The sequence below is a fragment of the Littorina saxatilis genome, linkage group LG15 (assembly GCF_037325665.1).
Source record: "Littorina saxatilis isolate snail1 linkage group LG15, US_GU_Lsax_2.0, whole genome shotgun sequence".
NCBI classification, from domain to species: domain Eukaryota; kingdom Metazoa; phylum Mollusca; class Gastropoda; order Littorinimorpha; family Littorinidae; genus Littorina; species Littorina saxatilis.
The window spans coordinates 17,407,102-17,428,342 of NC_090259.1; the positions used below are offsets into that span (position 1 = coordinate 17,407,102).

At 43.0% G+C, this 21,241-nt stretch overlaps 1 protein-coding gene across 2 annotated transcripts in view; it reads left to right on the top strand.

Annotated features, from left to right (window-relative positions):
* Positions 1-20,868, top strand: part of LOC138948688 (golgin subfamily A member 2-like) — a 54,611-nt gene extending 33,743 nt beyond the window's left edge. For both annotated transcript variants that reach the window (XM_070320279.1, XM_070320280.1), the window contains 10 exons: positions 6,578-6,770; positions 7,185-7,298; positions 8,573-8,731; positions 9,080-9,208; positions 11,742-11,880; positions 12,145-12,221; positions 13,375-13,477; positions 14,585-14,691; positions 15,301-15,511; positions 16,686-20,868. In XM_070320279.1, the coding sequence (XP_070176380.1) occupies positions 6,578-6,770; positions 7,185-7,298; positions 8,573-8,731; positions 9,080-9,208; positions 11,742-11,880; positions 12,145-12,221; positions 13,375-13,477; positions 14,585-14,691; positions 15,301-15,511; positions 16,686-17,092 (1,639 nt within the window). In that variant the 3' untranslated portion in view covers positions 17,093-20,868. The remainder of the gene's footprint in view (positions 1-6,577; positions 6,771-7,184; positions 7,299-8,572; positions 8,732-9,079; positions 9,209-11,741; positions 11,881-12,144; positions 12,222-13,374; positions 13,478-14,584; positions 14,692-15,300; positions 15,512-16,685) is intronic.
* Positions 20,869-21,241: the final 373 nt, after the last annotated feature.

The window sequence follows — 21,241 nt, forward strand, 5'->3', positions numbered from 1 at the left end:
AATACCCCTAAAGGTAGAGGAAGCTCTTCTTGTTCCAGGAAAATTTGACTCAATGATGGAGGGACGTATGGTTTACCCAGTCCAAGATGTCTGGCAGCACTAATCAATCCGCATGGGCTGAGAGGTCCTCCTTGATCTATGAAATCTGGCCCATGGATCTCATAGTGCGGATGGCTGGCCAGACCTCAGACTATCTCTCAGTGTCCTTCCTGGAAAGTCCATGGAAAAACGGGCGGAGTCACCTCGGGAGACATTCCCTCTTTAGTCAAGTCTGTCCGTCTCTAAAGCATGACGTAGGTTGAGTGCTGTCCCTGTTGAAGGGTTTTGCCTTGACTTGGTTTGTTTGTTTGCTTAACGCCCAGCCGACCACGAAGCGCCATATCAGGGCGGTTCTTGACTTGGTCCAAGGAAGATAACCATGAGGTTTTGTAGCCTAAGGACTGCCTGACCCTGGGGTAGGTTGTCTTCCAAAAGCTGCTGATCATCTTAGGGGCACCTGCCCAGTGATCTTAAACGGCCCATCCCTTCTCTAGGACGTCTACTGTCGTCTCTCCTGTTGATGCTTCTGCCAGAGTTGTTACCATTATCAGTCGAGATGTGACCTGTTACAGGTGTCGGACATCCTCTGTTGAATGTCGACTGTACAATCTGACATTTCTATCATCATCCCCTGGCTGATGCGGGTGTCAGATGACATTCAGGAAGAAGGGGCAACTCTTACAAGTTGTTACGCTGGGTCCGTCCACAGGTCATGAAAGCAATCTGTACTTGACATTCTCAGAGCACTTCTTCCCCCGTCTCTGCGTTATCTCCAACAGCTCCCCGCCTTGTGATGTAGCCTGAACATGCTCACCTGTGTTGCCCGACGCTTGTATGGCAAGATTCTTGGGCCTGTTACCCTGTTGAACAAGCTCCACTCCAAGTGTGAGTGATCTTCAGAGTCGTTTCCTCAGGCAAATGTCTTGAGACACTTTGATTCCTCTTATCTTGGTACGCAGTGTCTGTCTTGTAGCTGTGTATCCGAAGGAGACATCTAGAGACCTCAAGAGCTTGCAGTATGCATGGAAACTGATGTGACTACCATACCCTGTTCAGTTGTCCACCGCTGTTTGACTGGTGATCTGTATGCAGATTGCAGGTGCCATCTTGTTACTGGTAGGGCGGCTCCCCGGTGTGAAGGTTGTAGCCTCTAACCATTAGCTCTCCATTCCATGTGATGAAGATAACTAGGAGGCTCTAGGCATTCTCCTCACACTCCCAGACTTCTGTGTAGCCGGGCACTGCTGAATATGGTCAGGCGTGAAGTGTTGGTCTAGTTCCAAGAGCGTTAAACATTAGGTCTTCCTCAGTCCGTCAGGAGGTGGTAGACAGGCAATGGAGGGGCGGGAGCTGTCCTTCCGGTGCTGAAGCATCGCTACAGGCAGTTTGCAGCACTGAATACTGGTAGTCAAAATGCATGAAGCCACCATCATGATGGGGAACCCTGGCAAAGATAGTGGTGGGAGGGGCCCAGTCCTGTCAACAGCCGTGTTTCAGGGTCACCTCAAGGGAGAGGTTGCAGACGAGGCTGTAGCTACCTCAGGGAGATTCTACTCATGTTACGCCCAGTGGACGTCTTGCCTGACAGCTGGAGGGTCTGTCATAAGCTGTCGCAACGATCCTGGGAGTTATCAGGGCGAAAAGGAAGCCTGTCTCTTCCTGTGCTTACTGGAGGTATTCCCCCAGAGCGCCCGGCATTGTCTGTTTGGTAATGTCTACGTATATATAAATACATGTCAATATGACTTAATTCCCCCTCGTACTGATAACGGCATGGTTGTGCCAAGAGTTTATCCAGTACCTTTCTCATGAGAGTAGCCGCTCTGTCTAGGAGGCATAGTTAATTGTGTGTTGTAACAACATCCGTTTAGCAAATATGTTATATTTTCCATAATATGAAATGATAAACATTGTATCCCTTGTATGAACCTGACTAGAGCCAGTGTTATTTAAGGGCGGCCTCTTATTGTTAGGTCCTGTTGTCTACTTCTGAGAACCTAGTCGTAGGATTAGGTGACAACAGTAGAGATGTGGCCTTGTTAAAGGTCAGAGGCTTGACAACATTATAGGAAGCTCACCTGTGAGTATTATTCAGAGCCTTGCTCGATCTTGCATGTTGTGAAAACTCAGCTGAGTGTAATACTCATGTGTTAACAACCAAGTTTATTCATGCCCCTAAGGCATGGTTTCAACTGTATATTATTCATAACATGTCATTCAAGTGTAATGTACATCAATTGTGCACTGGAACAGAACATAAGTATATATGTGTGCCTGTTCTAATTGAATTTGAAGAGCTGTCTCCTGGCACTGTGGTATCAACAGATTTTAGCTGAGTGTAAATCTCAAAGTGTAAACACTTGAGTTTAACCATAAGTTAAATCTTTTACCACTCAGATAGCTGATTTAAACACTCCATGAAAATGGAATTTGTAACATCAACTGACTTCTTTGATACCCTTTGCCAAGAAAAAAGGATTATATCCCAATAAAGATGTCCCATCTGTGTTTGCATACACTTTAATTCTTCCTTGTCAATTTAAAAATTTTTTTTTTTTATTTTTTTTTAATATATATTTATATATATATAATGTGTATGTATGCACGCATACAAGTTTACAAGTTAATCAAGTTAAGTTGGCAAGGAAAGTATTCTTTATCCAATTTGAAGAAGTACCACCACGTGGTCTCTGTGAGTCCACCATGATCATCTGATAAAATACCAAAACCATAATCTGCCAACCGCAGAAAACATCGTTTCCCAGAAACATAGGAGAGAGAATTACTTGCCTTTCTCTGAGAGTAAAGGAAGTTCCCTCCGTAATATTCCCGGAGGCGCATATCTCAATCTCAGTGTTTGGTTTTCTTTCCAAGCGGGCGAGGTTTGTTGTTGTTATTCTTCGATACAACCCGCTTCAGTTCTATCAGCGTTCAAGCGTACTGCGGTCCGTATCTACGCTGCCCGCAAAAGTCATCGCAGTTTGTAATGACCGAAGTATTCATACGCCGTATATAACATTCGCGGGCGCTCTGTGCCTTCAGTTCAACCAGCGTTCAAGCGTACTGCGTTCCGTATCTACGCTGCCCGCAAGAGTCATCGCAGTTTGTAATGACAGAAGTATTCATACGCCGTATGTAACCTTCGCGGGCGCTCGGTACTTTGTACGCCTAAAAATTCGGATCAGAAATGCGCTTCCGGTCGGGATAACGCGCATGGTAAACCTCGCTGTAGTCGATAAAAAGCTGTTAAAACGCAAAAAACTTCCGGGTAATTTCGAAGTTGAAGGTCTTGTTCGTATTCCTACATTGATGTGTAGGGTGACCTGCCGTTGCTTTCCATTGAAAGCGGCAAGGTAAGTTATCGTTCGCGGAGTTCTATTGCGCCAATGAAACCGGTCCAACCGCTGTAAATATCTGTTCGACATTCGTAACGACTGAGTAAAGAATAGTTGTCGTTCAATTGCGTGTTCACTAGTTTTAAAAGACAAGTAACGGAGCCTGTTAGGCTCTGTGTGTCAACAAGGTATCATTGATGAATGAAGTACCTTCTACTTATGACCAAGTAACTCTGTTACATTTTTAAGCCGTTTCACTTTCATTTTCACGGTTCGTTACGTTGTTCAACGTGATGAATCATTGAATGTATACGGGCGAAGTAATCGCCATTAAAAAGGAAAGCCCAAACCGTGATTGAAGGTGAAAGTTGTAGTTCCTGTGAAGGAAGTCTTCTTAGACGGGAAAGGTCTAAATACACGTCTAGCTCCCCGTAGCAAGAAATTGAAACTGGGGATTATGGGCATTGGCACATGCGCAGAGAGGTACTACCGACAAAGGGAGACTACTCCCCTAAATGGTATACCGACGGAAATCTAGAGTTAGCGACCTTGTTTACAGTCTAGTACTGGTAACATAGGACGCTTCTCAGTCTAGCACTCGTAAGTAAGGTAACTCCTATTAGTTAAATTGAGGTGATGTATTCGAAAGAAATTTAAATTTCCAAAATCCAAAAACAGATTCTTCTTCTTCTTCTTCTTTGTTCATGGGCTTAGACTTCCACGTTCACTCATGATTCTAGCTCGAGTGGATTTTTACGTGTATGACCGTTTTTACCCCGCCATTCAGGCAGCATACGCCGATTTCGGGGGAGGCATGCTGGGTATTTTTGTGTTTCTATAACCCACCGAACTCTGACATGGATTACAGGATCTTTTTCTTGCGCACTTGGTCTTGTGCTTGCGTGTACACATGAAGGGGGTTAAGTCACTTAAGCAGGTCTGCAGATAAGTTTACCTGGGAGATCTGAAAAATCTCCACTCTTAACCCACCAGGCGGCAGCGACCGGGATTCTAACTCACGACCTCCCGATTAGGAGGCCGACGTCTTACCACCACGCCACTGCGCCCGTCCAAAAACAAAATTGACTACCAACGTTCCAAAATTCAGAATAAAAAAACCTCAAATTGTAGGTAATTGGAACATTTAGTTATGGACAAAACATTTTGTTTTGATTTGTAACGTTTTGTTTTGTCAATGATTAAACATTCCAATAACCTGCAATTCTTGTTTTTTAATTTATTTCCAGTTTTTTTAATTTTCACTTTTTGGGATGTGATATAATGTTATTCTGGCACCTGAGGGAGTGTGGCAAACAATTATGACTTTTCGATATAGAATCTGGGTATCATGCTGATATCTGGTATAAAATCTTCAGGCCTTTTGAACTACCCGCAACTTGGATACAAGAATGATCAGTGTTCTTGACGTTTCTAGTTATGTAGATTTTGAGTGTTAAATATTAATTGGAAGACATACACAGTCGATATACTAAAAGCATAGAAAGCAATGCCGATACAGTTTTGAACCAAATCTGTGAAGGAAATCCATGCTCCTCCATGCAAGTAAAGAGAAGAAGAAGAACCCTAGGATTTCACCTAAAGAGCATAAAAGTCGGACCATTTGTGACCCTCCACCACGGAATGAGTCGCATGTCACCTTTGCATGATTTTCATATTTTTACATTTTCCTAAAGAGTTTCTTATGCTCTATCCAGTGGTGAAACCCGTTTTAGAAAAGAGCGAAAACTGTTTGAGTTATAAGCCTGTGACTAAGGTGACCCTCACACTGTTACCAGACACTCCCCGGACTTATATTAAGCCTAGCGCAGAACCGCGCGAGGTGACATGCGACTCATTTCGTGGTGGAGGGTCACATTTAACGTAAAACCAGTGTACACCAAATATGAAGTAAATCGCTGAAGTGAATAGGAGTTATTAGCATTTTAGCCCCTTCACTGCCCACTGTCCAAGTTCTTGTATGGGGTTCTAAACACAGTTCTTTCCCATTGACCGTTCGGATAAGTTAGTACCACGTGCTGAAAACTTTGTTAGAAGTGTAGAACCATAGATATAATTCACAATGGCGGCCGAAAGTCGGACCTCAACTCGCAGACCTGTTTTCAAGAGATACAGTGTTCTGGAAGCTCTACAAGAAGTGATTTATGGATTATCACACAGAAGAATACTTTTATGGGCTGTAATGTGAGTACCTGATGTTTGACACCAGTTTTAGCAGTGTTTTGTGTGGTTTTACGTGCTGCAATGTGTGTGTGTAAGTCCGGAAACTGTAATTTTTGTCAAAAAAGGTCATTATATAAATTTTTACTATAACAATCACAAACAAAGTCCAATGATCATGTCATCACATAATAGCCAAGGGTATAAGCAAAACACATGCCAAAGATCTAAGAGATATCTCAATAAATGATCGAGCAGTGAACAGATCAGTGAACCTACCGAAGAAAACGAAATTTTGCCCTGGCACACAGCAATACCAAAATGCTGTTATACTGTGGCAGTGAAGGGGTTAATAGGGTTACCCTGTATCTTGACGCAAAGAATAATTTAGATTTTGTGGATGATGTTCAGGTTAGCTCAGTTGGCAGAGCACTGGACTTGTGATCTCAAGGTCGCAGGTTCGACTCCGGGCCAGAACGGACACGGGTCAATTTTATGTGCAGACCCAGAGACAGTAGCGATGTCCCACACCCGTGTCACCACAGTGGCACGTAAAAAATCTCGGTCATTCTGCCATAAGTGCAGATGGCTGATACCATTTAGCACCTAAACACGCATAAACTTGTGTATCTCATCCTGAAAGCCATGAGGTCGTAAAACTCGAATTATCAGGCCAAAAAAAAAATTGGTGTGGTTAAGGTAACATAGCAAAAAAAATAGGGTAGGAAGGTAGGCAATTACTTTTTTTTTTAAACTTTTTTTTCTAATGTGTACAAATAAACCTACTTGACAGGGAAATAAGTGTGCGACTCGAGCGCTTTCATTGCGTTTTCTGCACTCGTTTTCTTTTTTTTTTTTGACAAATGTAATAAAAAGTTATAGGGTCGGCCCCTAAAAATAGGGTAGGTCGGGTTACCGTAACCACACCTATTTTTTTTTTAGGCCTCTTATAACCCATATCTTGTCCTTAAGATGTGAAATATTTAGCCTCTACGACATTAAACATCTCTATTTTTTATGTTCAGGTTCCTGGAGGAGCGAGAGGCCAAAGTGCTGGAGCTGGAGCTGCAGGTGGACCAGATGGGGTCCCAGGTGGAGGATCGAACCTCCCTGCTGGAGAGCGTGCAGAGCGACCGCACGGCTCTGTCCCGTGCCCTCACCCAGAACAAGGAGCTCAAGGCGCAGCTGGCCGAACTGCAGAATGGTTTTGTTAAACTGGTGAGTGATTTTCGGTTGTTTGTTAGATTCTGTGTGTGGGTGTGTGTGTGTGTGGATGTGTGTGTGTGTGTTTGTCTCAATCTGGTGAATTTTGTCAAATTGGGAAATGATTTCTGAAATTAAATTGTAGTGTGTTTTTCTTCTACTAGATTGTGGTTTTGTGAAACTCTTGAATGGTTTAGCAAACTGGTGAGCAGTCTTGTCGAGTTTTTTGTCAGATTCATTTTGTCAGACAGAAAATTACTTTGGTGAATGAATGAGTTTGACAAGTTGTCTACGTACCAGTGATGTGTTTTTGTCTCTCTTTTGCGTCCTCCCACACACACCAAGCTACCCCCCACACACACACACACACACTCATGCCTTCCTATATTCAGACCTAAATAATTGCAATCATATGTGTGACGCTTTCAGAGTAATGACAACATGGAACTGGTGACCAAGCTACAAGGAACAGAATACAACACTAACGACCTTGCCGCCAAGCTGGCCAACCAGGAGGATGAACTGACCGCTCTGCGAGAACAGGTCAGACAGAGAAGAACTCAGAGTTTGTGTTGCACAGTGGAATCCTCCTTTTAAGACCTCCAAAACTCTGAGAAAACAAGGTCTTAAAAAGGAGGGAGTCTTAAAATGGGAGTTCATTTACAGAGGTTTTGAAAAGAAAGTCTGAGAAAACAAGGTCTTAAAAAGGAGGGAGTCTTAAAATGGGGGTAAAATTACAGAGGTTATGAACAGATAGTCTGAGAAAACAAGGTCTCAAAAAGGAGGGAGTCTTAAATTGGGGAGTCTTCAAAGGGGAGTTCAACTGTATGTTGTCATGAACCGTTTGCAATTTTCTGCATTTCTCAGTATTTTTCGTATCTTTCTCATTCTCGCTGTTGTCTTATGTGTCTACTTTGAATGAAATTATCTGGGGTTTTGTATTCGATTGTTGCTCTCTCTGCCGTTTTGTTGTTTGTCTCATGGTCTCCCTTTGCTGCTCAGTTTGCCTCTTCTTCATTTCCCTTTTTTTGGGGGTCCCTTCCAATTGCATAAGCATCTCTCTCTCTCTCTCTCTCTCTCTCTCTCTCTCTCTCTCTCTCTCTCTCTCTCTCTCTCTCTCTCTCTCTCTCTCTCTCTCTCTCTCTCTCTCTCTCTCTCTCTCTCTCTCTCTCTCTCTCTCTCTCTCTCTCTCTCTCTCTCTCTCCTTACGAATATAATTTGTCAAACTAACTCTCTCTGTGAGACTGACAATACATCTTTACATAAATGAATCACTTTACCTCCAATCCTCCATCAAATCTTTCTTAAATTGTTTGAACTGGATTACTTTATTACGGAAGGATAATAGCATTAGGTCCATATGGTCCTTTCTTACAACTAGTCCCTATTACAATACACACATGAAACGACAAAAACAAGAAATTCCTCCGAGGTAGGAAAAACACCCCCGTCCTTACCATTCTCACTGCCACCAACTGAGAAGGTTATTTCCCTTTGACCATTAATATGTCCCTCTATAAGTCCTTGTAGAATCTTAATCCACCAATAACTCCCTAACCGTGTGTTTGACTGGTCCCAATTTTTGTAAGGACCGTCTCAGGAATGTATAGAACCTGTTCACCAAGTTTGGTGACGATCGGTCCGTTCATTCTTGAGATCTATATGCGAACACAAACACACAAACAAACAAACACATCGACCGAATCCTATACACACCCCTATACCGGGGGTGTAAAGAATGAAGAATAAAACACCCAGTTCAGTAGCACAAGAAATGTGTCTCCCACCTGTCCATAACACATACTTTGGTATTGCAGCTGTCCCAGAGAGAGGCGGAGATTCAGTCGCTGAAGGACGCGACCCAGGCAGCACAGAAACAGCAATACCAGCAGGACCAGATACAGGACAGACTGCGGCACTACGAGGCTCAGGCGCAGCTGGTCGACACACTGCAGAATGAACTGACCGCTGCTCAGGTATGTGGTTTCTGAAGAGGAATTTTGTTGGCAGGATGCATAGGTCTATTTGGGAACATGTGAAAAGCTGTGGCAAACAAATAGGCCAATAAACACATTGCTGAAATAACTCTGTCGGGTTTGTATGGATTGTGAAAGAGTGAATGCCCTTGCTTTTTATCTTGCATGTAAGATTCATCAACGAATTTTGAGATAAGTTCATGATTTGTATTATAAGTGTTTGTTTGTCTGTCGACTTAAAAGAGCACTGGGTCACTGTACTGTAAATGTAAGGGTTTGTTTAGTCAATAATGAAACATAACAATTCTTGGGGTTTTATTCTGGGTTTTTTTTTTTAATCTCTCACAGGACATGATGGAGGCGCTAACAACACAGAACAGTGAACTGCGCGCCATGCTGATCAAGGCCACAGAGGTCAGGCCAAGGTCAGACGAAAATGGCAGCGAGAACGGAGACAAGTCCCAGACCAATGACCTGGTGAGTTCTCATACTTGCTCTGCATTTTACAATGTGTGTACGGTGGTACCTGCGATGAACACTGGTTGGTCCAGTGTCAGAATAATGTGACTGGGTGAGACATGAAGCCTGTGCTGCGACTTCTGTCGTGTGTGGCGCACGTTATATGTCAAAGCAGCACCGCCCTGATATGGCTCTGTGTGGTCGGCTGGGCGTTAAGCAAACAAACAAACAAACCTGCGATGAACGGACACCATTGGGACCAGCCCAAAGAGTCTCCACATTGCAGGTGACAGGTACTAGGTAGATTTAGTTCAAGATGGCAGACAAAGGGAAAACAGATGTGTCCTGTCAAGAGAGGTGTCCTCTCATTGGAGGGGCCTCACATTGCAGGTACCACTGTACATCTGTCTGTCAGGCTGTTTGTCTTCAGAGTTGAATTTTTGTAAAGATTTTAGTCAAGCAGTATGTAAGAAATGTTAAGTCCTTTGTACTGGAAACTTGCATTCTCCCAGTAAGGTAATATATTGTACTACGTTGCAAGCCCCTGGAGCAAATTTTTAATTAGTGCTTTTGTGAACAAGAAACAAATGACAAGTGGCTCTATCCTCTCTCCCCCCTTTCCCCATCGCGATATAACCTTCGTGGTTGAAAACGACGTTAAACACCAAATAAAGAAAGAAAGAATTCGCAGAAACCTGGATCCAAGGCCTCTGAGTGTTTGGAAGCTTGAAATTTCTAAAGTAAGAAACAATTAGGTTAATCAGTTTTCTATTTTACAGTGGAACCCCCCCCCCCCCCTTAACAAGACCCTCAATTTAAGACCTTCCTCAATTTAAGACCTTGCTTTTTCAGATTGTCTGTGCATAACCTCTGTAAAATGTACCCCATTTTTAGACTCCATCCTTTTTAAGACCTGATTTTTTCAGATGTTTGGAGGTCTTAAAAGGGGGGTTCCACTGTACTAAGCATCCATTTTGAGAGCCATAGCGGTTAGAGTGTGTGTCTCTCACACTGGCCAACCAGGTTTGACCCCCACATGTGGCGTTTACAGATGCCCGAGCGCTCTCCAGTCCACCCAGCTGGAAATGGGTACCTGACTCTACTCAGAGCCAGGGAAGATACAGGTAGCACCACCCTCATGAAGCTAAACATAGGAAAGTTGAGATCTCGAACATCTCTCTCCCCTACCACTAAAAATGGGTGTTGGATTACCTTTAAAGGTACTGAACTTGTCAAATCCAGGTGCACGGAGCCCCTGGGGCTTTTAGTCATACCTCAGGCAGCTATCCGTTAGAAGAACTACCAAGTTGCATTGACTTGCACCCAAAGAGTCAAGAACTGCGATTTTTTTACGAATTAATTTCGTACTCGGACCCGGCTGGTCTTGACCTATTTTTGGATCTAAATTTAGATCAGGTAGATCACCACATCATGCACAAAAAGACACGTCACTAAGTAAACTATGTCAGACGTCATCATGAGTTTGTGTAAAACAAAATGGAGGCCGGAATCACTCAGTTGAATCGAACTCCGACCAAACACCACGTAATAACTAGGTTAATTTATGCACTCGCGTGAACAAGAAACTGTCGAGCTTCACAGATGTCGTCGTTGGGCAGTTTTGGGTTTGTTTCACTACCATAGGAGGATTTTTGAACTGTAAATGCACTCAGCTGCAACAAAAACGCAAAACGAAGGCTGTGAGCTGCACTGTGCCTTTAACTTTAACTTTTTGGGGACATATTTTTGTGTAGTTCATGACATAAGAAACCTATTTTGTCAGATTCCTATACGATTTTCTCATGCGCTGTCATATATATATAGTGGAAAATGATAACGTTGACTGCTAGCTAGCATGGCTGTTCCCAGTGCTTCATTTCTGCTACTTCAGCTGCAGGCTATTTTTAGCTCCCAGTCTTCTCCACAGCAGAGATAACACAGCAGCTAGTAGCTCTCTCAATGCTATGCACAGACGGGCGCAGTGGTAAGACGTCGGCCTCCTAATCGGGAGGTCGTGAGTTCGAATCCCGGTCGCTGCCGCCTGGTGGGTTAAGAGTGGAGATTTTTCCGATCTCCCAGGTCAACTTATGTGCAGACCTGCTAGTGACTTAACCCCCTTCGTGTGTACACGCAAGCACAAGACCAAGTACGCACGGAAAAGATCCTGTAATCCATGTCAGAGTTCGGTGGGTTATAGAAACACGAAAATACCCAGCATGCTTCCCCCGAAATCGGCGTATGCTGCCTGAATGGCGGGGTAAAAACGGTCATACACGTAAAAATCCACTCGTGCTAAAAAACATGAGTGAACATGGGAGTCTAAGCCCATGAACGAAGAAGAAGAAGAAGTGCTATGCACAGAGAAGGCCAATCTTCCAGTATAGCGCGGAAGCAGTTGGGTATAACAGGCAAGCGAGCTTAACAGTGTGCTGGCTGCAGCTGTTGGTAGCCAAACTATTCCCTCTGCTGGGCTATTTTTAACTCACACTAAAACACAAGCTAGGAACAGTCGTGTACTTGTAAAAAATATGGACTGTTTGTTGAATTGCAGATTGACAGTCTGACGGCCACCATCAAACAGTTGGAGCTGGAGCGAGGACAGCTGTATGAGAGTCTGAAGGAACAGCGCCATCTGTCAGACAACCTCAGTGTCAAGGTCGCTGACCTCAATGAAGAGGTCATCAGAAAATGTAGGTAGAATTTTTTTTATTTTTTTTGCCTTCCATTATTTCTGTCTATCTTTTTACTGGTTAATTTTTTGTCCTGGAAGAATGATTAGAAATGTCTGATATGGCATAGAATTACTTGACGAAGTTATGAGTTGCAGTACTGAGGTTTAGTAGTACTTGCACAAAAGATAGTTGAAAGAGTTGAAAGTTTTGGCCGAAAGTATCAAAATATTTGAGTGGAATTTTCAGTACCAGTATGTGAATATTTGTCTTGTGTGTGTGCAGCATCAGACTTCGTGGACAGTGACAAGATCAGTCGCTCAGACTATGAACAACTTAAAACGTCCATGGAGATGATACAGGTAAGAGGCAACTGTTCTTCCTTTTTGAGTCACTTGAGAAAAAGTGACTCTATGTAATCGGTCAGTGTTAGTCTGTCCGGCCGGCCGTCCGTAGACACCACCTTAACGTTGGACTTTTCTCGGAAACTATCAAAGCGATCGGGCTCATATTTTGTTTAGTCGTGACCTCCAATGACCTCTACACTTTAACGATGGTTTCGTTGACCTTTGACCTTTTTCAAGGTCACAGGTCAGCGTCAAAGGAAAAATTAGACATTTTATATCTTTGACAAAGTTCATCGGATGTGATTGAAACTTTGTAGGATTATTCTTTACATCAAAGTATTTACATCTGTAGCCTTTTACGAACGTTATCAGAAAAACAAGGGAGATAACTAGCCTTTTCTGTTCGGCAACACACAACTTAACGTTGGGCTTTTCTCGGAAACTATAAAAGTGACCGGGCTCAAATTTTATGTGAACGTGACTCCCAGTGACCTCTACACTTTGACGTCTGCTTTGGTGACCTTTGACCTTTTTCAAGGTCACAGGTATGTCTTGAAGGAAAAAAATTGAAATATCATATCTCTGAAACTATTCATCGGATTTGATTCAAACTTTATAGGATTATTCTTTACATCAAATTATTTACATCTGTATTGTGTTGTGAATAGCAATTTCTTCCTGTCCATCTGATGCCTCATATAATATTCAGAACTGCGAAAGTGACTCGATCGAGCGTTTGCTCTTCTTGTTCATCCTGGTGTTTAGTTTCATTTATAATTTTATTTTATTTTTTAGCTATTTTTATTGGAAATAAGGTTACTTGTTCTGGTAAGAAAAAACTCATTTAGCTCTCATGGTTTGCTGAACAGACGTCTGAGCTGGGAAACGTACATACATCTGTTCCCTTATTCTACCAGACACCTGGGATTCGCACCCTGAACCTTGCAGCTTGAAGACTCAAGTCCAGCCGCTAGGATTTTGCGACTGTCACGTACCTAAATCTGTACAATTGTTCTGTGTTCAGGAAATGTATGTGCTACCGCTAGGATTTTGCAGCTGTCGCATACCTAAATCTGTTTCATTTGTCTGTGTTCAGGAAAAGTCGAAGCTACTGCTAGGATTTTGCAGCTGTCACGTACCTAAATGTGTACAATTGTTCTGTGTTCAGGAAAAGTACACGAGGGTGATGCGAGACAAGGCAGATTTAACAGACAAGGCTGACCAGCTGGAACATCTTGTGGTACAGTTACAGGGAGAGACAGACACTATAGGTTTGTGGCTTTGGAAGAGATCTTGCGAGAGATGATAATGCAACTTGGATGGGGTGTGATATATGTGGTTCTAATGAATGTGTGTGTGTGTTTGTGTGTGTGAGAGACAGACACTAAAGGTTTGTCACTTGACATCTTGACAGAGATGATAATGCTTCTTGGATGGGGTGAGATATGTGTGGTGTTAATGAATGTGTGTGTGTGTGTGTGTAAGAGAGACAGACACCAAAGGTTTGTCACTTGACATCTTGACAGAGATGATAATGCTTCTTGGATGGGGTGAGATATGTGTGGTGTTAATGAATGTGTGTGTGTGTGTGTGTAAGAGAGACAGAGACTAAAGGTTTGTCGCTTGACATCTTGACAGAGATGATAATGCTACTTGGATGGGGTGAGATATGTGTGGTGTTAATGAATGTGTGTGTGTGTGTGTGTAAGAGAGACAGAGACTAAAGGTTTGTCGCTTGACATCTTGACAGAGATGATAATGCTACTTGGATGGGGTGAGATATGTGTGGTGTTAATGAATGTGTGTGTGTGTTTGTGTGTGTGAGAGACAGACACTAAAGGTTTGTCACTTGACATCTTGACAGAGATGATAATGCTTCTTGGATGGGGTGAGATATGTGTGGTGTTAATGAATGTGTGTGTGTGTGTGTGTGTGTGTAAGAGAGACAGACACTAAAGGTTTGTCGCTTGACATCTTGACAGAGATAATAAAGCTACTTGGATGGGGTGTGATATGTGTGGTGCTAATGAATGTGTGTGTGTGTGTGCATGCATGCGTGCAAGCAAGCGAGCCTGCGTGAGTGCATGCATTAGCGCATGCGTCCACTCGCTTGCAAGTGTACGTTTATATTCATCGCTGCATGTATGTTTACCAGAACTGTGCAGGTCAGATCTACATCTGTAGATGCCTGTTTTAATGTTTGTTTTTCCTTCAGTGCACTCTCAGGTTTCTGTGTGGTTGTGGTCGCAAGTGTATATGTCTGCAGGAGGATATTCAAACATCTTGTGGTTCAAGGGCAAGGAAGCAACTCTGCTCATCGCAAGTTGTTTTGTGTTCCTAATTTTGGCTGTTCTTAACACTCCACTTTATTGTTGCAGGAGAATACATCTCCCTGTACCACCATCAGAGGGCGTTGCTGCAGCAGCGAGAACTGCAGAAGAACGACTACATCGCTCAGCTTGCTCGTGATAGAGAACAGTTACAGGTAGACAACTTTTAATTGAAATAAGTCCTTGAGAGCTTAAAAGCTTTTGGAGACTGAATGACCTATTTTGGGAGACTGAATGACTTGTTCTATGAATCTGTGTTGCAACAGGGTGATAAAAGTGTTAAAACTTGCGTGCTGCGAGTAGGGATTTTTCTGTGTTTTCAGTGAAATCTGCTGTTTTAGAGACCGCCTGTCACTATTTCATAATCCCTTCTCATGCTCGGTTTCATTTCACACGCACACACATTTTCTGTTAACGTTACTAACAAGTTTTCTTTATCACCACTATACAGCCCAGATAGGCAAGCTTCAATTTGTACTTATTCTCACTTCAATTTTTTTTCTCTCTCTCTCTCACCTCCAAAATGTTTCCCCGGACAAGATTTTTAACTTGTAAAAGGAGATCATGATTTTTAACAAGATCTGAAGAAACAAATGTGAAAGTTGTGAAGTTTTAAAACCTTCTTTTTTGAGTGATAGACCTGATTGTAAATAAGTTTTAAGCATGGAGCTTGCCGTGTGAACTGAGACAGGAAACAAACTTGCATCGGTCTCGAATAGCAATATCAGCTGAAGAAAATTAATAACCAACATCTCTCTCACCAGGATAAACTGGGAGAGCTGCAAGCGCTGGTGATGCAACTTCTGGGAGAACGTAACATGCTGCACAGCTATCACGAAGAGTCTAGCGGCGAACCCATCACCAACGGCCATGGTCACGCCCGAGCGATCAAGCAACTCATGCATGACCCGGCTCTTCAACCGCACCTGAATGCCCAGAGCTTGACCAACGGCCCTGTGGAGGACAACTATGCAGGTCAGTATTGTTGTCAGGTGTCTTCTGGAAATAATATCTGTTCATTGTGTTGTATATCGACCAGAAATCAGCAATTTCTGTAGAAAGAAAAGATTTTTGACTAGGTTTCCTGATTTTCACACAAAAAAACATTCATGAGGTAAAAGTCTTGCAGGGAAAAATAGAAGGTAAAAATAGGATCCTTTAGGTCTCGAACCATGGTTTGCAGATTATGAAGGTTTTCTACAGTTTTACCTTTTACTACCTCAAAAAATCGGAGAAAATCGGGTTGTAAAGAGAAGGGAGTCTTAAAATGGAGGTAGGGGCGGGGATGTAGCTCAGTCGGTAGCGCGCTGGATTTGTATCCAGTTGGCCGCTGTCAGCGTGAGTTCGTCCCCACGTTCGGCGAGAGATTTATTTCTCAGAGTCAACTTTGTGTGCAGACTCTCCTCGGTGTCCGAACACCCCCCGTGTGTACACGCGCAAGCACAAGACCAAGTGCGCACGAAAAAGATCCTGTAATCCATGTCAGAGTTCGGTGGGTTATAGAAACACGAAAATACCCAGCATGCTTCCTCCGAAAACGGCGTATGGCTGCCTAAATGGCGGGGTAAAAAAACGGTCATACATGTAAAATTCCACTCGTGCAAAAAACACGAGTGTACGTGGGAGTTTCAGCCCACGAACGCAGAAGAAGAAGACGAAGAAGAAAAATGGAGGTAAATTTGTAGAGGTTATGAAGAGTTAATCCTAAAAAGCAAGGTCTTAAACAAGGAAGGGCTTAAATTGGGGGGTCTTAATAGGGGGGTTCCACTGTATTTCCATTAGACTGGCACGGTTGGCCTAGTGGTAAGGCGTCCGCCCTGTGATCGGGAGGTCATGGGTTCGAACCCCGGCCGGGTCATACCTAAGACTTTAAAATTGGCAATCTAGTGGCTGCTCCGCCTGGCGTCTGGCATTATGGGGTTAGTGCTAGGACTGGTTGGTCCGGTGTCAGAATAATGTGACTGGGTGAGACATGAAGCCTGTGCTGCGACTTCTGTCTTGTGTGTGGCGCACGTTATATGTCAAAGCAGCACCGCCCTGATATGGCCCTTCGTGGTCGGCTGGGCGTTAAGCAAACAAACAAACAAACTGTATTTCCATTCTGGAAACTGACACCTGTCTTACCAGTCCCTTGCTACGTGTCCCACAGAATGGCCCGACTACACCAGCTCCGAGTCGGACGCAGAGAGCGAAGTGGAACCCATCATCGGAGGGGCAGAGATCCCACCCTCCCCGTCATCGGACATCTCCTCCCCTTCCGGTCTTGACCAGGAGGTCAGAGACTCCGCCCACAAGGCAAGCCACGCTCACAACCACGGACACAGCCACCCCCACCACCATCACCACCACCACGGCCGCCATCGAACACATTCCACGGGGTCACAGTCGATGGGCGGGGCAAGCAGCGTGGCTCACGAGGAAGAGGACCAGACAGCTCACAGGATTCTCAATCTCCTCTCGGAGATCGGACATTCCAACTTGGTGAACAAGCTGTCCTTCCAGGAGCGCAACTTCCTCCCGTGCAAATACTGTAAAGGTGCTGTGCAGGTGATATAGTGGCAGGCCTTGTTGATTTTTGTGAACGTTGATTTTAGCCTTCCCTTCTCAAAGCACCCAAGCTCCTGGGGCCAGTTTCATAAGATAGCAGTGAACCAACTGACAGTCGATCGACTGCCCAGTCGATGGACTGTGGTTGATCGCCGGGTCACCGAAAAGCGCGTTTCATGAGCGAATCACCGTCACCCGCGGACAACCGCAGTCGACCGACTGTACAGTAATCCGAATGGCCAAGTCGAGGGCTAAATTTAGCAACATTACCACTTCCGTTTGCCCATTCGCACGTGGAAATGGCCGATTTCGAAGGAAAAAAAGTCTCGGCTTGCTCAAAATAACAATGACCGAGACTTTCAGTAATTCCTTCGCGTGACGTCTAACCCTCTTACGCCATAATGTGACGTCTTCAAGACATAACCCTGACTTGTCTCCTGGATTACTGCGTCATGATAGATACATTTCGAAGAACAATCACAAGGTTTGGCTCACAATCCAAAAAAGTGTGAGCATTCTGCCATTGACTGTGCGGATAATTACATTTATTTTCGGTTTACCGCAGTAAGCCGAACACAGTGTTGGGGGGAGAGCATCACCGTGTTTGGCCGACTTCCGGTGAAACGACCCGCAGTCTGCCGACTGAAATTTTGTTCGTGAAACCCGATAACGCCGGATTACTGTGGTTCTCTCGGACAACTGCAGTTGGTCGACTGTGTTTCTGGCTTATGAAACTGGCCCCAGGGCTGAGGGGCACGAACCCCAAGTGGGTGCCACCCAAACGGGAGAGAACAAACCGCGGGGTCTAATTCACAACAAATCTCAATTTTAACCAATCCAACACCGCGGCTAGCTCCCGATCGGTTGGTACCTTTCTCCTGCACCCTGGCCCTGGTCCCCATCCCTCCCCTTTCTGAAAGATGTGCTCAGGTTGGAACATGGGGTTAGAATTCTTAAAGTTTGTTCAAAAAGAAAAGATCATATATTCTTATAGTCGGCAACCAAGGAGCAAAATTACAGTCCCTCCCGGAGTTACACAGTTTTAACATAGCAGTGCACTTTTTTTTTATTTTTGAAACCAAAAATCGTATGCATATAAGTTAACAGTCAAGGAGGTTTTGAACTTTGTCTTAAGGTTTCACAAGTTTTGAATTGTGGTTTAGGCCCCCAAGAAATGAAACATTTACTGACTCGGTGAACGTGAAAGAGATGCTGTGCTGAACGTCAACGTCAAATTTTGTTTCTAACGGGAAGAAGAAGACAAAGGTTTGACGATAAAGCTCGGGCCTGTGGTGATTCGGAGAAATGTATCCGCTGGTCATATGGCAACACTTTTTAAATTAAATAATTGTGTTATCTTGTGGGGGAAAATTAATTCTTGATTTGAAAGAAGTTTCTAAATTGGCCCAGCATTTTGATAGGTAAGACAATTGAAATACCCATGATGTGTGAAACTGAGCAGGAAGTGGATTGGAACACTAGTCCGCAGTAGTGGCTCACAGTTGAGCGATACCAGTGATGAGAGGATGCCCCAGGGACCAACAAAAAGGATTCATCATTGCAGGAGTTTACACATGTCAGGCAGCAATGACTGCATTGCAAGAGTCTCTGTGTGGCAGACGTAAGAGCCCAAAGTGGTTATTCTCTGCGAAAATCTCTTATGACGCGAGCACCTGTTAAATGTGCATCTTCATTGGAGAAGTGTGTTCATGGCAGGCCTGCATTGTTCATGTTTGACTTATGGTAAACAGGTGATCATTATTTGTGTGTGTTTTTCACCAGAGGGGTTTGCATTACAGGTCCCAGTGTTTATGTCTGGAACCTTAAGAAAAATCACATCCGGAAATGGAAATAAATGACCACAGGCCGCGAAAGCTGGAGAGAGTCTGAAAGCAAGAAACGTTAATACTGTTTGAAAGAATGTTTTCTTGTTATAGACTCTATGGGTCTTTTGCCTTGTACTACAACTGCTCGCAAATGGTTGAAATGAGCAGAACTTGTGTGAACATTGTGTTGTGAATGGTAAGCCAGTTAGTAAGAGCGTGGGTATCTTTGACTTCAGTTACCTTCCTTGGTTGCAAATTGCTAACAGTAACAAGCTGTAGTTTCGGCTGGTTGTAAGACATAGCTGTATTCATTCTGAATTTGTTGGATATTTGATGGTATATATCCTTTCAAATAGCGGGTATTATCTTTTGTTTTACTTTTGTTTCTTATCACAGCTTTGTTTTGGGCCTCACATGACATTTGTATGCTAGGGTTCGCTACACAGAAGTTTTAAAATTCAACAAACATTCGCAGATTTGATGAATTCAATTGTGTATCTGTGTGGGTGCCTGTGCCACTGCCAGTTACTGAAAACTGAAATAACAAATGGCTGTTTCTTTGTCGAAAACCTGACGCACTTGATATTTATCGCACAGGGTTTTGAGTTCAGATTTTGATACTCATTCATGCTGTCTGTTCCCTTTCATCATCATCATCATCATCATTGTTATCATCATTGTTGTCATCTCTCTCTTTGATCACTCTAGGTAACCTTTACTTGTTTGTAGCTTCCTTTTTTATGTTTTTTTTATGTTTGAAAAAGCTCAAAGTGACTTAAATTTCACTTTCCAAACAAAAAGAGGTATCTGTTTGTGATACAAATTGATTTTGTGATTTCTTAATGTGTGATAATTGGTTCATCTGTTCTCTAATTTAAATGTACAGCTTTTTATATAAGAAATACAAGCTTTTGTCAAAACATTTTCTTTCCTTTTCTTTTGTTCTTTTTTTTACCCCCTTTTTTTTTAGGGAGGGGGCTGCTATTTTTGTTTCTGTCAAAAAATGTTTTGTAGGTATTGATTTGCATACATTGTAAAGATAATCATTTGTCTTGAAGTCACTTTGTCGGTCAGTGTATTACTATTATGCAAACACGTCTGATTTCTTCTTCTGCGTTCCCGTTCTGATTTAACATTGATACCTTTATTTATATAATATGGTTTCTAGTGAATATGTGTGTGTGTGTGTGCGTGCGTGCGTGCGTGCGTGCGTGTACACTTGTACCATTTTGCAAATATGTGAATGCAGTTTCCAGCATATTGTGTGAAACTTGCAGCCTGAAACGAAATAAAAGGGAAAAAATTGTCTATTATTGTAGCTTATAAAGCACATTTGGCTGTCATATTTGAGTTTAACACAGCAATGTGTAACACAAAAATGTGTAATGCGTATGAATGTGTGTGCTCCAAGCACAGGAGCTTGTATCAAAGTGCCGGTCGATGGAAGTATCCTACTCCTTTATTCTTACTTCCGTCAACAATACAAGCTCCAGTGGCTTCAAGGTGGATTTTGTCGTAAAGAACGTTATGCAAAGTCACAGCGGAATTGTAATAAGGCTAAGAAACCATGATGCTTCCCAAATGTGTACATTTGTCTGATCTGTGATGTAGAAGTTCAGATCCCCTTGCCTTACTCCAACTGTACATACAACTGAATTCAGTCTAGCTTGGCTATCCATAATTTCTTGTGAAATATTACCCCACCCTCTCCCTTTTTTGTTGGTTGATATTTCTGTAGCTAGCTGCTGCAGTATTTTACTTCAAAAATTTATCTTTCAAACTCAAAACATAACATTTCCTCAGTAATTTTACGCAACAGTTATAGGAAATCAGGCATGAGGTTTTTGTGGATTGCCTAGATTTTTAGGTAGAGATTATTTTTGAGATCCTCAGATTGCACGATTTTGCATCATTGTTTTTGAAATGGACAAGAACATTTGCAGGGGTGGGGTGGGGGGGGGGGGGGGGGATAGGAGGCATGCTTTTAAGCTTATATACAAGTTTATGATTTCATGTTTGAACAAGGCCAAAAGGGTTCACTTCAGCAGAAGTCACTACATTGTAGCAGGTTACTCGTTCATTCCATTTCATACTACATTTTTGGCCTGTTTGATGCCATTTTGCTGGTGATATTTGTTTAATGATCTCTGAAAACAAAATGAATTATATGAGAGTGGAAACAGCTAATGCTTAAAATAATACATGTCCATCTTTATTTCTTTATTGTAAACTGCAAAAGGTCATCCAAGGAGTAGAAATATCACAAAATACAGCGATGTGAATCTTATCTTTCTCATTTTCTTATAATACCCTTTCTTCTGTTTGCTGTTTG